Below are 18,207 nucleotides of genomic sequence, written 5' to 3' on the forward strand. Positions count from 1 at the left end.
ACCTTTCCGCTTCCCTTCCCCTTCTGTGCACTTACTGTGGGATAAATGCATACGCCATATGTGTAAAAACTTAAATACTTTAATATAAATAAAACTTCCCAATACACTCACAAACAGAGTATAGGATGCGCATGTCAGGAGTCACTGGTATGGATCAGGTGGCTGCTCCTTTTTCTTTCCCTGTTCCCGACCTGCAGTGTCGTTTCTGGGTTCAGCAGTCCTGCCCTGTATAGTGCTTCTCCTCTGCGTCCTCTCTCACCCTCGCAAGCGCCTCTCTTTCAGAGAATACAGCCCCAACCTCGACAGTCTAACCTCATAGCTTAAATCTTCCATCCCCTTTACCAGTTTAGTTGCACGTCTTTCCAGCTCATTAATATCCTTCTTAAGGACTGGAGCCCAAAACTGCACTGCATACTCAAGGTGAGGCCTTACCAGGGACCTATAAAGAGGCAAAATTATGTTCTCATCCCTTGAGTCAATGCCCTTTTTTATACAAGACAGCACTTTATTTGCTTTAGTAGCCACAGAATGACACTGCCTGGAATTAGACAACTTGTTATTTACAAAAACCCCTAGATCCTTCTCCATTAACCCTTTCACTGCCAGCCGTTTTGAACAAAGCGGAACTTCTACTGCCAGACAGTTTTTGAACATTTTGCACTGTTTCACTTTAGGGGCCTTTCCTTGGGGGAACTTTTAGTTTACCCAGGAAAACAATATATTGTTTTTTTTCAGGACAACCTAAGCTTTTAAAATATGGTAGAATTTTTGTGTAATTCCAATTTTGTAACAAGATATAGGCTTCTAAATGTCTAAATTTTAAAAAATTATATTTTCCATAATATAAACACACATACCAGAAACAAAAATTATTTTATGCATGAAAATACACCTGATTTGGAAAGTCCCATGTCTCCTGAACGTGCCAATACCAAATATATATAGTTTTATGGAGATTTCTCACATGTATAGGTCAAAAACTCCCAGCAGTACACTACCAAATTTCCAAAGCACTGCTCCAGAAAGCTGCATACTTTAGATTTTAAGGCCAAAAATTCCGCTAACAGAAAGTTTATCCCAGAAAATTTTACATTTTTAGAAAGAAGAGATTCTGGGGAATCCAGAATAAGCACAACTGTCTGTCTACTCCAAGCTATCAAGTCGCAATGCTTTCCTAAAGTTATTGGTTTTTATCAAAATTTGTGAAATTTTTTTAAAATCGCTTCAAAGCTTCCAGTCTATAGTATCTTAACTCCTAAAGGTCATTAAGTAACCAAATAAAACACCCTCAATATGAATGCCAGGGCCCACTGAACAGTTTGATGCCCAATATGTATAGGTTTAGCGAAGTATGTGGCATGTAGGGGCCCCAATGTGAACATACACCCATATGTACTGTCATTTCAGCTTCTGCAAAATCAACATTTACATCATTACATGTGGGATAATGCTAGTAAAAAGTAAATTCACCCCAGAAAGCCATATATTTTTGGAAAGTACACATTCCCCCGAATCTAAAATGGGTACCCATGTCTTTCTACTCCACAGTACCAAGCCGCAAAGCTTTCCTAAAGTTGGCAATTTTGATAACATTTCCAAAAATCCACTCAAAGCTTCCAGTTTCCAGCATCTTATCTCCCACATAGCATTAGGTACCAAGATAAAACACCCTAAATATGAACGCCAGGGGCCCACTTAACAGTTTGATGCCCAATATGTATAGGTTTACCTAAGTATGTGGCATGTAGGGGCCCCAATGAGAACATACCCCCATATGATCTATCATTTCAGCTTCTACAAAATCAATAAATTTACATCATTATATGTGGGATAATGCTAGTAAAAAGTACATTCACACCAGAAAGTCATATATTTTTGGAAAGTACACATTCCCCCGAATCTAAAATGGGTACCCATGTCTTTCTACTCCAAAGTACCAAGCCATAAAGCTTTCCTAAGTTTGATGATTTTTATGGCATTTCCACAAATCACCTCAAAACTTCCACTATACAGCATCTTATTTTTTACAGGTCATTAGGTACCAAGATAAAACACCCTAAATATGAACTCCAGAGGTCTACTGAACAGTTTGATGCCCACTGTACATAGGTTTATCAAAGCACATGGCACTTAGAGACCCCCAAATATACCTTGTGCACACTAATTTCATGGCTTATCTTTACCTAATTCATAAACACATGGCAGTTTTATGAGGGGTAGAAGCTGCAGAAATGTAGGGTGACCCCTAAAATCCCTATATTTTTGGAAAGTACACATTCTGACAAATCCAACAAGGGTAAAGAGTCCTTTCTACACCAAAGTACCAATCTGCAAAGCTTTCCTAAAGCTAGCGGTTTTTATGACATTTCAGAAAATCACATAAAAATATTGCAGTTTGCCGCATTTATCTCACACAATTTCTTGCGTACAAAGGCAGCTCACCCCTAATAGGAACACCAGAGGCCTACTGAACAGATTGATGCCCAATATGCATAGATATACCAAAGTCTGCGGTATGTACTGACCCCAAAATGAAAATAGCGCATAAGGATTTCTCACCTGCCAGCTCAGCTTTTGCACACAGAGCCCCCTGACAGCCTATTATATGCAGTAAGACCCCCAAACTACACAGGGACCCCCAGAAAACCATATATTTTTGGAAAGTACACATTCTGATGAATTCAAAATAGGTAAAGTTATTTTTGTACACCAAAGTTACACATGGCAAAGCTACGCTAAAACAGATCAGGAATACTAATATAGGGATAAAAATGTGCAAATCAATGAAACAACAAAATAAGTCACACGACAGCATAATTAGTGGTCAGAATATCTGATCCAATAGTCACGCTGTCAAAATAAACAGTTTTTGGGGGAAATAAAAAAAAAAAAAAGTTTTAATAAGTTTTTGTGAGTTTGTGTATACATGTGCACATGTAAAAGTTGTGTGACAGTGTGTATATGAGTGTATATGAGTGTATATAAGTGTGCTAAGTGGAAAAAAAAAACAAAAAACCTGTGCTAAATTGTGTTGTATGTGTGTATAAATGTATATAAATGTGTGTAAGTGTGTGTAAAAGTGTGTATAACTAAAAATAAAGTCACACTTACCTGTCTGAAGGTCAGATCGGTTCCCTGCTTCTCCTTCCTGCAGTCGCCGAGGAAGTAGGGGGGAGGCGGCTCTGGGGGGGGAAGCAGGAAGCTGTACAAGCAGCAGATGCGATGCGATCGCATCTGCTGCTTGTAGGATGGTCCTGCAACAATCGCATCGCAGGACCATCCCCCCCAACCCCCTCGGCTCTTTGCCGAAGGGGTTGGGGGCACATCTGTCTCTCTGCACCGGCGGCTTTTGCCGCCGATGCAGAGAGAAGCGCTCAAGGAGAAAGAACCTAGGTACTACGTCGTTAGCAGGAAACTGCTTTTTTTTTAAAAGACGTAGTACCTACGGTCTTGGCAGGGAAAGGGTTAAGGATACCCCCAACAAACTACCATTCATTCAGTAGATAGTTTGCATTTATATTATTTCTACCAAATGTGGACAGGTGCATATTTAAGTGGGATCCCCTTTTAAATAACTGCACCACATTAGCAATTCGCCAGTCTATCCGCACCATGTCAGACCTCCACGAATCCTGAAAAATTATGTGAAGAGGCTTGGCAATCACAGCGCTAAGCTCATTTAATACCCTGGGATGAATCCTATCCGGTCTTGGACCTTTGTTTACCTTTACATGTTCAAGTCTCTTTTGAATTTCCTCCTGAGTGACCATGCGTCAGTAGCTAAATTACTAGAACTGGGCATATTAAAAGGGAAGCCTTCATTAGCTAGCTCCTCAGATGTATAGACGATGAAAAATAAGAGTTCAAAATTTCTGCTTTTTCCCCATTCTCATTAACCAACTTATCAACTTACCAACCAACTTACCCCCCGTGATACACTTTTATTCAGCCATAAAAGTTTTGCTTTGCGATGCCCTGTCTGCTTTGCCCTGTCTGTCTCTTCACACCTCAGTCCCTAGCCAGACAGTCCGTCTTCAGTGTCGTTTAGGGGGTATTAGTGAATTACCCATTACTTTGAGGGGTTTCCCTCAAATGTGGATTCCAAAGATACTGTCTAAATTGAAAGCCTAACCCTTTCTATGCTGGACCTTACTGCTGCAGCATGACATACCCCATCAGTAATTCTGTTACTGGGCTCCCAAATTCTTGGCTAGCTCATCATTTCCATGAACCATTCTCCTCCCATGCAAGAGGAGTAGCTATTCTTATTCAGAAAAACCTAATGTATGCCTTTATGCACAGGGAAGGTATGTGATACTACAAATTAAAATTAATTCTGTCCCAATCAAGATTGTCAATATATATAATTCCCCCCCCCCCAAGGTAATTTAGATACTCTGGAGGCAATTTTTTCAAAAATAGGAGACCTCCCTCTGGCCCTTCTCTCTATATTGTGGGAGATTTTAATTCCCAACTACATCCTTACTTGGATAAGTTAAACTCACCAATAGCTACCTGGGCAGTCAACATGAATCTTACCGAAATTTGGAGATGGAAACACCCTAACTCCGTCCAATATTCATGTCATTCCACCTCTCAGAAAACACTATCTCATATTGATTTTAGCATTTGATTCCCCAGTGCTAGCTCCGGTGGACAAAATCACATACCTTTCCCGAGCATTCTCTGATCATTCCCCTTTATTGCTTCAATTAAGACTAGTTCAGATCCCTTCCTCCAAACTTTGGAGACTCAGTCCCATTTGGTTGGCTAATACTCTAGTGAGAGGAATTAACTCCAGAGACTACAAAAATTACTGCAGTGATGGCACTGCTACTATATCAGTCAGTTGGGAAACCTCTAAGGCGGTAACCAGGGGAAATCTGACAAATGCTATTATGTACAGTACAGCAAAACAAGCTTGTAGAGAAACTGAAAATCCGTATCACTTTGAGGAACATACCTATGCAAGAAACCCATCTGATGAAGCCCACAGTAACCTTATTAGGGCCCAACAAAAAATAGAGCTCTCCTATACAACCCTGACAAATGAAAAAAACTTTTATATGCAGCCCAACGGGTATTTGATCAGGGAGAAAAGAACAATAAAACCCTTGCTTAACTTACGTTTGGACTGCATCCAAATGCCTTTAGGGTCTCCCAAAGTTTATATCATGGGTTTATATAAAGCTCCTAGGGCTCAGATTAGAGTGAACAACCTCATTTCACCACCTTTTAACCTACACAGGGGAACAACCAAGAGTACCCCCTTTACCCACTACTGTTTGCCATTGCAATAGAACCTTTAGCAATAGCCATTAGACACTCTACCAATATAAATGGAATAAAATTTCAAAACGTAGAGGAATGAATAGCCCTGTATGCTGAGGACATCTTATTAATCTAATTAAATTCTACAGATTGTCCAATATTTTGGTACCTAATCAGGACTACGGGTAAATCGGGACAAATCCCAAATAATGCCAATTGACACAATACCTATTATATCTAGACCAACTACTAATCAATTAGCCTGGGCGGATGATATTAAATATTTAGGTGTTATTGTATCCCTAATACATCACCAATTTTAGATGCTTAACTTCAATCTTTTAATCACAAACCTCACTTCTACAATTACTGCCCGGCAGGGCCTTCCCCCCTTATATTATGGGGAAGAATAAATGTATTTAAAATGCTATTCGTTCCAAAATTTTTATATTTTTTTCGAAATTCACCTACCTCAATTCCCAAATCATTCTTTACCAAAGCTAATGGAATTATTGCCTCCTTCCTTTGGGCGGGCAAACAACTGAGATTTTCCAGGCGGTCTCTTACTGCACCTCTAGACAGAGGAGGTCTCCATTTACCAGACTTATATTTATACTATATTGCGGCCTAACTTTCTACATTCCTGGTTCCTTCCGGATGCAGAAGACCCCAACATGCCATTACTGGCCTCGATTTTAGGGTCACTGGAGTCACTGACTCACAGTCCCCTGTGTAAATTCCGAAATTCCAAACCTCTTCCTCCGGTACTAGAAGTAACACATCACTCCTGGCAAATATCCAGGAAAATGGCTAAATTAACTTCCTATTTCCTGGCTCCACATACGCCAATATGGGATAATTCCCATTGTACACACTTTGGTTACTTGAAATATCTTATATATTGGCCTTGAATTAGACTTAAAATGTTTGGAGAAATCCTGGATTATGGTACAGGTATCGGACCCCTTATCCGGAAACCCGTTATCCAGAAAGCTCCGAATTATGGAAAGCCCGTCTCCCATAGACTCCATTTTAATCAAATAATTCAGAATTTTAAAACTGATTTCCTTTTTCTCTGTAGTAATAAAACAGTACCTTGTACTTGATCCCAACTAAAATATAAATAATCCTTATTGGATGCAAAACAATCCTATTGGGATTAATTAATGTTTTATTGATTTTTTAGCAGACTTAAGGTATGGAGATCCAAATTACGGAAAGACCCCTTATCCGGAATACCCTTGGTCCCGAGCATTCTGGATAATGGGTCCCATACCTGTACTCTAAAGTCCTTATAGCAGCTTTCAGAACAACTACAAGGCCATTGAGTTGACCAGTTTAGATATATGCAATTAAAACATGCATTCAAGGCCCGATTTGTATCAGACCTACTCCATTGATTCTATACTCAGAAATCCCAATCCTAAGAAACTGGTATCCAACCTATATAGAGCATTGCAAGTTAGAATTGAGTCCCTTTTTAGCGGAGCACTTAATAAATGGCGTCAATTCATTCCTGCTATTACTAAGGAACCATGGGAAGAGGCTACAGAATCTGCATATACATTCTTAATATCTAATAGAGATAGATTGTTAAACTTTAAAATACTGCATCAATTTTAATATACTCCTGTTAGACTGAACAAAATTTACCCTAATAGAACCTCAGCATGCCCCCAATGTCAGACTATCCAAGCTGACTTCTATCACATTTGGTCATACTCTCAGATCCAAAAATACTGGAAAGGAATTATGAAGTGCCTGAGTCTGAGCTTACAATGGGTAAGCAACCTTCTACTTGTAAAGCTTAGAACTATATACCCTTGTAAATATTATTGATATCACTCTAGCTTGCAGTGCAGCAGTATTGAGAGACTGAAGTTTATTACAGCACAGGCTACATGGCTGCGACACCCTGGGAAATGAAGAATATGGCTAGCCCCATGTAAAAGATCAAAATTAAATATAAAAAGTTTTTTTGAAAAACTGATTTCAGTGCAGGATTCTGCTGCAGATATTAATTGATGCGTTTTGAAGGAAACATGTTTTCCAATGACAGTATTCCCTTAACATGTATGTTCACACCTTGTTGTATCATCTGACAAAGGGGCACACCCCTGAAACTTACACAGAATGCCTTCAGTGGGGTAATATGCATGAAGACTCAGGTCTCTAAAGGTCTGCAGATTAAAGGACATGTAAACCCCACACACATTAATTTAATCAGTCAACAGCCTCTTTGAAATCTTTCACTACCTGCCACACTGGTTGTCCAGAGGTTAGTAAGGCTGCAACATCTCCTTAATCACTTAGAATTCCTTCTCCTCCTGTAACCCACTCGTCTCCCCCCTCAGGAATTTGCTTTGATTTCTGGCTTGCCAGGCATGCTCAGTTGTTCTAAACTCAGATGCCCTCCAGTCTAGCAGCCAGTAAAGAGATGGCATTGTTGGTTCCCATAGAACCTCAGCTCTAGCTGTCTGCTTCAACTTTTTTCTCCTAACCTCCTCTCCTGAGCTCAGCTCAAACAAAGCAGAACATTTATCAGAGACAGCTCTGTCTTTGTGAGCCTGTATTCTTGATGAAATGTATACCGAATAAGAGACTTTAGGGCTGATTCACGCGTTAAAACGTGCGCTATTTATAGCGTGCGTTAAAATTTTTATTGCGTCTAAATTTTCGCGACTTAATGCACGATTCACTATAAGCATACTTGCGTTAATTTACGCGCAATACTGCATGCGATATTTTAGTCTCGCTAAATAACGTGTGCGCTACTTTTCGCATGCGCGCTAATGCACACGCGGTATTTTCCTTACTGTCTTTACTTTTTGGCTTCTTTCCTACTTCCTTTATGTAATGTATGTATGGCATGCCTATTATGTGCGCAACTTATGTAATGTAGTACAACATCAAATTAGGCCAGTAAATAGGGGGGGGGGGACATTTTAGTAAGGGGTCCGTTTACTAAAGTGGCTTAAATTTAGTAGCACATAATATTGCAATTATTCTGGCAACACAACATTTGATTGGCAGTTATCACACTCGCCAGAAAATACGCTACGTACTAATTAACGCAAGCTTTACTATTCAGCAAAATGGCCTAAAGACAAAATTGTCGCCAGAATATTTGCAAACATTTAAACCATATAACATATTGATGCTGTTACTGCTAAATGTAAGAGTGGAGAGAAACTACATGAAAGTATAGAATACCATATCAATGAAGGCAAAATAATTAGACATTACCCAGTTCAAAAGTAGAAAACTAACAACTTTTATTTTAACACTAAAATTTTTAAAAAATTTAAAAGATTTAAAAAAAAAAAAAAACTTTGGCCTTGCTGGCCTTGATTTCCCCCATATCCTGCTGTAGCTGGGCCATGTTCCTCTGGAGCTGGGCCAACTGGTCCTTGATGGTGTCCAGGTCCTCCTGCACTGACCGAAGTGTGGCGTCAGTCCACCCAGGTGGTGTTTGGGTCCCCACATCTTCGGTCTGTCGTGAGGGTCCCTCGTCCGCAGGAGGACCTGGTGCCCAGTGTTTGGCCTGGGGAGAGTCCGGGGCTGGTGGTGTAGCTGGGGGGACTCTGCAGCCTGTTGGAGCTTGGGTGCCTGTGGGGCCTCGGGTGCCTGTTGGGCATCGGGTGCCTGTGGGGCCTCGGGTGCCTGTGGTTGGGACTCTGGATGAGGCACTACATCCAGCTGAAGTTCTGTGAGATAGTATTGCAAGATGTTATTTAAATATATTATACATATATATATACATTCATACACAGAGGGCCACCATCATAAATAACGGGGCCCCTCACAAGAACATTTTTTGGGCCCCCCTCCTCCCACGCCCCTCAATGACCCCTCCCCCTGTGAACCCTCACATCAATACAAAGGACACACAGACATTGTTAGCCAGGGCTACTGCTAAGTTGTATTTTTAACTGTCAGGCAAGTTTGGGAAGGCTAAGGCTGCCATACTAAGTAAGGATAGTAATGATAAGATGGAAATCCAAGCAACTGGCAAGCTTTGGTAAATTCTGTTTTTCTTCCCCAATGTCCTGCTGTGAGGGTACCATATCTAATTATATATATATATATATATATATATATATATATATATATATATATATATATATATATATATATATATATATATATATTATTAAACGTATTCTTTAAAACCCTAATAAAGTACAATAATTACCTTCTGCTATTTCAGCAACTAAATCTGGACTCCTGCGCTTAATATCCGACCATATCCGCTGGAGAAGTCTGAGGTCCATTTGGAGGGCAAAACGTTGTTCTAACCTCTGCATCAGCCTCGGAGGATTGCCCTCTTTCTTTCATGGACCCTTACAATCCCCAGCGGCTGCCTGTCATAGGATTCGTGCAGGAGGTAGCGGCAGATGTATCGCCTCTCCACTAGTCGGAGCTCTGATACCCCAGGCATGTTGGCTCTCTGTGTCACTGCAGGCTCTGAGACAAAATGGCCGCAAGTCGCGCCTATCACGAGATTACAACGGTGTAATGTTGGAATAGTCGCCAAAATATAACGTGTAATGTATTTGTCGTGACAAAATATGCGCCGCTATAGTACCATGCTAATGCCATTATTTTCGTACACCTACTTGAATAAATCACACTGCAAAGTCCATATTTTATTGCCAAAAGCTCATTAACTGGACTTTTCTATAATTACCGCCTGCTTCAAGTAGGTGTTCATTTTCGCATAGCCTAATGCAATATTTAGCACGTCTGTGTGTTTGTGAATCATGCGTTCGTATTCATTTCTGCGCGCAAATTAACACATGCGGTAGCGCGAAATTTAACGCTTGCGATATGCGACTTAACGCACGCGGTAATACTGTAGTTAATCACGCGCTAATTGTCGCGTCTATTTTAACGCAAAAAACGTGCGATGAAACTTATCGACCTTTAGTGAAACAACCCTTATGTGTGTATATGCTGTTTGCAGATTTAAATGTATCTGATTATGTATCAGAGGAAAAATGGCCACCAGGTGAAAGCTGCTATTTGCTTTCGGAAAATGTGATAGCAAACGGAGGGGATATATGCAATACAAATAATGCCATTTGGGTGTGGCAGATATGCCCAACTGATATACATTGTAGGCAAATGTAGGCTTTACATGTCCTTTAAGCCTTAACTGACGATACTGGCTTTACTTCCTTTTACTCTCCCTTCTTGTTACACTGACTTCCTGTCCCATGCAATAGCTGAGTAATAACAGGTTGGGAACACAAGAGATAGGTAAACTATAAGTGACAATGTCAGAATAATAGGACATTGTGCCTCCCCCACCCCCATAGTTATAAATAATTCACTTTTAGCTATAAACAATATGAATAGCCAAAACCATTATACAAATCAAATGACTTTTTGATTAAAAATTCAAGGACTTTTTAATTTCACTTTTAGTTTTTAATAAAAGCAACATAAACTTTTATAAGAAAAAACTAGTGGAACTGACTAAAATAAATACATATAAATAAATAATAAACATAAGTATCCAATGGCCTGGGATCTCGTATGGCCTGGAGACAGCAGGAGTGCAGATTAAACACTTATGCTTTATATCCTTATAATTTAAATATGGGCATTTTTTTATGCTTAAGCTGGCCATACACGTGGCGATCTCACGATGTTTCGTGCGACCATCGGTCGCATGAAACATCGTCAGATCCGCCACACACCATTCAGGGCTGAATCGGCAGGTAAGGAGGTAGAAACAATAGGATTTCTACCTCCTTCTGCCGATTCAGCGCTGAAGGGAGATTTTGGTCAGGCGCCTTCTATGGCGCCCGATCAAAATTTTCAAACTGGTCCGATCGGCGAGTTGGCCAATATCAGCAGCTTCCTGCGATATCGGTCGACTCGCCGACATACCATACACGCACCAAATATCGTACGAAACGAGGTTTCATACAATATTATCGGTGCGTGTATGGCCACCTTTATAAACAATACATTGTAACCTCTGGGACAACAGATTTCTCAGGGTGCCCAAGTGTATGTCAGTAGATGCAGCCAGAACTTTGTATCAGCCACATCTTTGTATTGTGCTTTTGTATCAGGACTTGGCAAGCAGGCATGTGTGTACACCCATATTCTTCAGCATGAATTAGTGCTCATAATCCATATCAACAGGGGATGGTGGCTTTGCCCATATGTAAAGCAAAAGAAGCAATCAATCTAACATTAGAAGAGGAGGTGAGCAAACTTGAAATATTAAATAGGTGTTTACGGCCAGGTCATTCAAGTGGCATTTACTTTCATCGGCAGATCTTGCATAGAGTACACCGAACTGTACTGTAAGTGTTTTAAATGGTGAGTGCTTATGTAAGAGCACACCATTTATTTAGTGGATAATGTACCCCCTACTGTAATTTCTAAAGATATAAGTCACCAATAAGTTACATGACCATATAAAAGCACTGTAGGAATCCACAGTAGGAAACAAGCTCTGTATGAATTCAAGAACAAATATACCTCATAGGATTCTGCACAAGTTTAAAGAAAAACCTAATGAAGCATTCTTTGATCCAAAACATGTTGTAAAATGATGTGCAATAAATATAATAATTTATAGCACTACTTTTTAAATTTCTGGAATGAAGTTTGTTTCTGGTTTGTAATGCTGTATCTGTACATTACAATACAGAAGGGATTAAAAACAGCACCTTTTGTATACATTCCACACCTCTATACAAATACCATAAAGCCTAATTTTTTTCCTTATTATTGGCACCAGAAGAAATACATCATCACTGTTAATATTTTCCTGCAGTTATATTCATATAGCACTTGTGTTAAGTGGCCCATTAAAAGACATTTGCTGGATGGTGGGGCTGTGGAGCCATGGAGTTAAATCTCTGAATATGTCCTTGTATTTCTACCTTTTTCTACCACCAGGTAATGAAAGGTCAGATTATACAAAGCAATCTCTGGATTTGGTGTTTGAAGAATGGGATGAAGCTGGGCTTCCTTGGTGGTTCCTAGGGAATTTAAGGACAAATTATCACCTTCAAAGCATTGGATCAACAGACATTGCCTCAAATCAGGTAAAAAAATAGTTTTTAAATGTCATTTATTTAACAAACTGGCTGATATACAGTATAGTAGCAGGTATGGCATATGTTATGCAGAGACCTGTTATCCAGAAAACACTAAATCAAGTGTTTTTTTAAAAATGACTTTTTTTTTCTCTTTAACCCTTTAAGTGCCAGCAGATTTTCACATTTCGGTTCCCCTCAGTGCCAGACATTTGTAAACATTCTGTGCTCTCTCAATTTAGGGGCTTTTACTTTTGCGTATTTCCACTTCTGGAACAAGATTTAGAGCTTGAAATACAAAAAAAAAAGAAAAATTGCTATTTTTCATGATATAGGGATTTATACCAGAAACATATTTTATTTAATGGACAAAAATTCAACTGATTTGGAAAGCCTCATGTCTCCCGAACGTGCCAATACCTGATATGTATAGTTTTATTGAGATTTGTGGCACATTCTGATGAATCCGAAATGGGTAACTATGTCTTCCAACTCCTAAGTACCAAACGGCAATGCTTTACTGAAGTTTCTATAAAAAATTATGAAAATTCTAAAAAATCACCTCAAATCTTCCACTTTCAAGCATCATATCTTCCACATAACATTAGGTACCAAGAAAATACATCCTAAGTATGAAAGCCAAGGGTCCGCTGAACAGTTTGATGCCCATTGTGCATAGGATCACCAATGTATCTGGAATTTAGAGACCCCAAAAGAAAGTTAGTACATACAAATAGCCACGGAGATCTCTTTAGCTACTGAAAATTCAACACGTTTACTGCATTTTCTGTGGGGTAAAACACAAAAAAATAAACTGACCCCCCAAAACCATATATTTTTGGAAAGTACACATTCTGGCGAATTCAAAATTGGTACCCATGTCTTTCTACTCCAAACTACAGAGTCGCAATGCTTTTCCAAAATTGCCAGTTTTGATGAAATACATGAAAATCGCATCAAATCTTCCACTTTCAAGCACCTTATCTCCCACATAACATTAGGTACCAAGAAAACACACCCTAAATATGAAAGCCAAGGGCCCACTGAACAGTTTGATGCCCATTCTGCATAGGATCACCAATGTATCCGACATTTAGAGACCCCAAAAGAAAGTTAGTACAAACCGGATTGCGTGTGTGTGTGTATAAGTATAAGTGTGTATTAGTGTAATAAGTGTGTGATTGTGTTTTTGTGTGTGTATTTGGCACCTACCTTGGCTGAAGATCGAAGACAGACCAGGAGACATCACACAGCAGCTGCAGCCAATGGTGAGAGGGGGCGGTGCAGGGGGGGGCGAGAGCAAAGGGGGAGGGGAGGGAGAGGAGCTGAAGCAAAAGCCTGGCACGTAGAATGCAGATGTTAGGCTTTTGCTATGGGGCTCCTGGGCGATCGCGACCCAAGGGCCACTCGTTCCCCCCCTCTGACTGTTGTCTAGAGGCTGGGGAACGAGCAGGGAGTGAAGGAGTGGCTTGAAAAGCCGATCCTCCGCTCCCAAACCCGGAAGTGCAGCAGGATGTAGAATCTACGTTCTGTGGCACTTAGGTACTTTGATACACAGGACGTAGATTCTACATCCTGTGGCACTAAAAGGGTTAATACATTATAAAAGATATACTACCAACTTAAATATAATAAATTTTTATTTGAGACAAAAAAAAAATCCTAATGGGTATTCTTAACGTTTGAATGCCCTTTTAGTAGACCTAAATTATGATGATCCAAATTAAAGTGATACTGACGCAAAAAAATGACTTCAAATTATGAATCTACATATAAAGTTACCTATAGGTCATGTTGATCTTTTTTCACTGTTAGGGCTGGTTTTGTATGTAATTGTTGCTTGAATTTCCTAAATCTGACTGTTTTGCCAACCTGACTGTCCCTTCTCAGCCTGTCAGTTATAGCTTCTAATGCTAACAGCCTACTGCTGCACAAATATGGCCGCCCCCTCATAGGAGAACATGGGGGATCAGATAAGGAATGGAAATACTTTTTTGGCAAAATTATAAAGCTCATGCAAAGACAATGTTATGATAAATGTAAAAAAGGTTTCACTTCTGGTGTCAATATCTCTTTAAGGAAAGATGCGTATCTGGAAAACCCTAGGTCCAAAGCATTCTGGATGGTGGATTCCATACCTGTACAACTTTTTTAAAAAACAAAAACAAAAAAAAACTTAGGGGCAGAGGCAAGATGACCACTTGAGCTCTCTACCTATTGACCCATCTTGAGAAGCTCTCTACCTATTGACCCATCTTGTACCTCTCCTGTATTTATGAGGCAGTCTAAATGTTGATCAGATGCCTGCCATGATCCAGTCTCTACCTAGAATAATGGGCAAGCATGTGTAGGATTATAATTATTAGTGACAATATTAACATTAATATGAAATATTAATATTAGCCTATAATAATAAAACCATAGGTTCTAAAAAGGGAGGTTTGGCAAAGAAAGACCATCAAATCACTGTACTGATTAAAATATAGTTTATGCACAAATCAAAACATACTAACACAATTAATGAAAAGAATGAAAAATATTACACACCATTACAAAAGATAAAAGCATAAAAACAATTCTATACGAAATAATACTCACAGATTATAAACAGTAAATAACCCAAAACAACCAGCAAAACAAACCTAGACTATAATCACTAACAAAATTTACAGTCTTCAAACAACAAATATCTGAAAATATTACAAACAGTAAAAATCCAATACATAAAACACAATACCCAATACAAAATACTAAAACCCTCAGAGACAAAAAGACAGGAGAATATTTACCAATCCTGGGACAGTAAGTCAGGGTCTTGGCCTGCAGAGTTCCTGTTTAGAGATAGACCCCTGTACACAGAGGCCTGTTTTCCAAAACAAAACCCTAGACTGCATTTTGGTCTCACTTTTTATACTGTTTAGAGCCTCAACCGCGACAAGACATCAGGTTAAACAGGTGAAACAGAAACCAGAGTGGATCCAAGTTTTTTTGTTTTAGTAACAAATGTTTCTCGCACAATATGCAAAAGAAGGCTTTTGATCCATAATCGCTCAATCTCATACCATGTTTTATGACCGGCTCTTTGCATAATATATAGCTAGCCTTTGTTTACACATTATGATTGTCAGGAAAACGCCACTCACAGACGCGCCTGACACCGGGATGGGGAACAAGGGGTTACACTCAGTCACCTTTCACACAGGTTAGACTAATATCAAGCACCCCCAAACAAACCACCGCCCCAAATACAACTATTCGCTGCCACCATCTATCATTAACAGGCGATAGAAACCTAGTTACCCAAATATATCATACACAAACGTTCCTACTGCAGTGAGGGATAGTTCTACTACTTCCACACACACACACCAGCAATCGCGGTTAATTTACATATACACTGTCCTACTGACAGTCCACTAGCTAATTAGCATCCACACAGCCAAGCAGTTAGTACACCTCTAGAGTCATACAAGGTACGTGGGAATTGATATAGAGCCGAAGGACAGAACTTATTAAATTTTATATTTAATATTACAAGGGTAAACAGTGCATTAAAAGGATATTACAAAAGAGACGTGTACAAACCGTAAATAAAATAAAAGGGGATAAAAACACAGAGAAACGTTACCGGCATCTTGTGCCCTGTGTGTGCCATACCCTCCCTGACCTATGCTGCCTGTGTGTGCCATACTCTACCTGCCCTATGCTGGCTGTATGTGCCATACTCTGCCTACAGTACCTATGTCTGAGGTGTGAAGAAGTGAACAATGGGAGTGATTACAGCCTGAGCCTGAGGTGTGAACACTGCAGGGGGTGAACAATGCAGAAACTAAAAGGTGTGAAAAACACAGGGGATTACATATTTAAACAATACAGAGGGATTACAGCCTGAATCTGAGGTGAGAACCATGCAGGGGGCCAGTTAATCTCAGTACTGATACCATTTAATGCTTACTCAAAGGTAAGCCATCAAAGCAGCCAGACAGGTGGGGGGCCACACAGAGGGGGGCCAGTTGGACAGCACTGCCCTAGATTATTACATACATATAAAGTCATTTTTATGATATCTTATTTCTTACAAATGATGGATTATTTCTTACAAATCCCCCCCCTAGAGGGCGAACGAATCCATAGAGAGAGCCCTCTATATTATAATTGTCGATAAACAATACTTTCAACCGTCCGGAGAGTGTTTCTCATTCTCCAAAACAAGAGCAGTCCAAGAAGTATGATCAGGGTCTGAAGGAGAATCAATATTTTAATAGTTATGCAGAAAAATGGATGTTGAGAGGCATTATATTCTTGATCCCACCAAGTGGTGTCAATAAGTTCTGGAATTGCTTCCTTTGCTTGTTTTGTCCTTTGCTTCATTTGAAGAATATGTTCAGTGGTCCGTTGCATGAGCATCCAGGGTCAAGGGAGGAATAGAAACTCTAAATTGTGGTATTGCCTGTTTGAATTTCTCTTCCAACTTACTCTCTATTTTAATATTTGAAATATCATGGTAAACTGGGACTGGGTGCTCAGTACGACCATTAATTTTCAAAATCTTGTTAACGATTACTATGTATTTGACACCCCTTTTTTATCTTTTCGCAGAACTGTGGTGTTTCATTTTTTTTTTCAGTAAAAGATGAAGCATTATGTGCTTTTTAATAGGTTGATATGGTACCACTTCAAACTTGATTTGCCTCTTGTTTGAGTCATTTTGATAAGATAAACGGAAGGACTTGCTTTGTCTATAATGTTGAAAGGCCCTTTCCAAGATGGAGTAAAGGAATTCTCCCTTTTTCCGAAATCACAAATCATTACAGAATCTCTAACATTATATTCAAAGGGTCTCACCTTCTTATCAAAATATTTCTTTATCTGCATTTTAGAGCGACCAGCATTCTGTGCCACAAACAGATTTACCTGCTGAATATAATCAGCCATATTTCCAACCCATGACTCTGTGGCTGCACCTTGTAAAGCAGGATTTTTAAGGGGCAACAACAAATGACCTGGTGTACACATTAACCTCCCTGTCATTACCTGATAAGGGTAAGTGAGGAGTGGACCTTATAGCCATTAAACACAATGGTAACATATCTTTCCAACTGTGGGTTTTCTTGCATAAAACTTCGTTAACATGGTTTGTATGGTGCAATTTCTCCTCTAAATGGCTCCCGAAGACTGTGGCCTATGCGCAATGTGTAACTCATGCTTTGATATCCAACAATTTTTATAACTGTTGAAACGCTTTTTCTGTGAATGCTGAGCCTCTATCACTGGCTACAACGTGAGGCAGTCCCCATCTTCAAAATAATTCAAACAACAATATCTTAGCTGCAGTCAGAGCATTCTTATTCTGATTCTTCAACCCATTTACTAAAAACATCCACAACCACTAAACAATGAGAATATCCACCCGGCGTTTTTGTGAGGGGTCCAGTGAAATCAATTTGAATATGAGACCATGGCCCTTCAGAAGGAGGTGCCGATCTCAAAAATGCTTTGTTAGTAGAGGATGGGGGATTCACTTGCAAACAAGGAATACATTTTGAACATTTCAAATATACATCCTCTTTAATTGAAGGCCACCATACAGAACTCATTAAAGGAACAGTAACATCAAAATATGAAAGTGTATAAAAGAAATAACAATATGATGCTCTGTTACCCTGCATTGGTATAACTGGTGTGTTTGCCCCAGAAAGACTATTATAGTTTATTTAAACAAAGCAACTGTGTAGCCATGGGGGCAGCCATTTGAATGAGAAAAGGCACAGGTTACTTAGCAGATAACAGATAAAATGCCATTGTATTCTACAGAGTTTATCTTTTATCTGCTATGTAACCTGTGCCTTTTCTCCTTTTTTCCAGCTTCAAT

The 18,207-nt window shown here is 39.5% G+C and overlaps 1 protein-coding gene across 5 annotated transcripts in view; it reads left to right on the forward strand.

The window, feature by feature from the left end:
• Positions 1–18,207, forward strand: part of mdm4 (MDM4, p53 regulator) — a 162,978-nt gene that overhangs the window by 109,871 nt on the left and 34,900 nt on the right. For all 5 annotated transcript variants that reach the window (XM_012953455.3, XM_018089546.2, NM_001142245.1 and 2 more), the window contains one exon: positions 12,196–12,344. In XM_012953455.3, the coding sequence (XP_012808909.1) occupies positions 12,196–12,344 (149 nt within the window). The remainder of the gene's footprint in view (positions 1–12,195; positions 12,345–18,207) is intronic.

The sequence above is a fragment of the Xenopus tropicalis genome, chromosome 2 (assembly GCF_000004195.4).
Source record: "Xenopus tropicalis strain Nigerian chromosome 2, UCB_Xtro_10.0, whole genome shotgun sequence".
NCBI classification, from domain to species: domain Eukaryota; kingdom Metazoa; phylum Chordata; class Amphibia; order Anura; family Pipidae; genus Xenopus; species Xenopus tropicalis.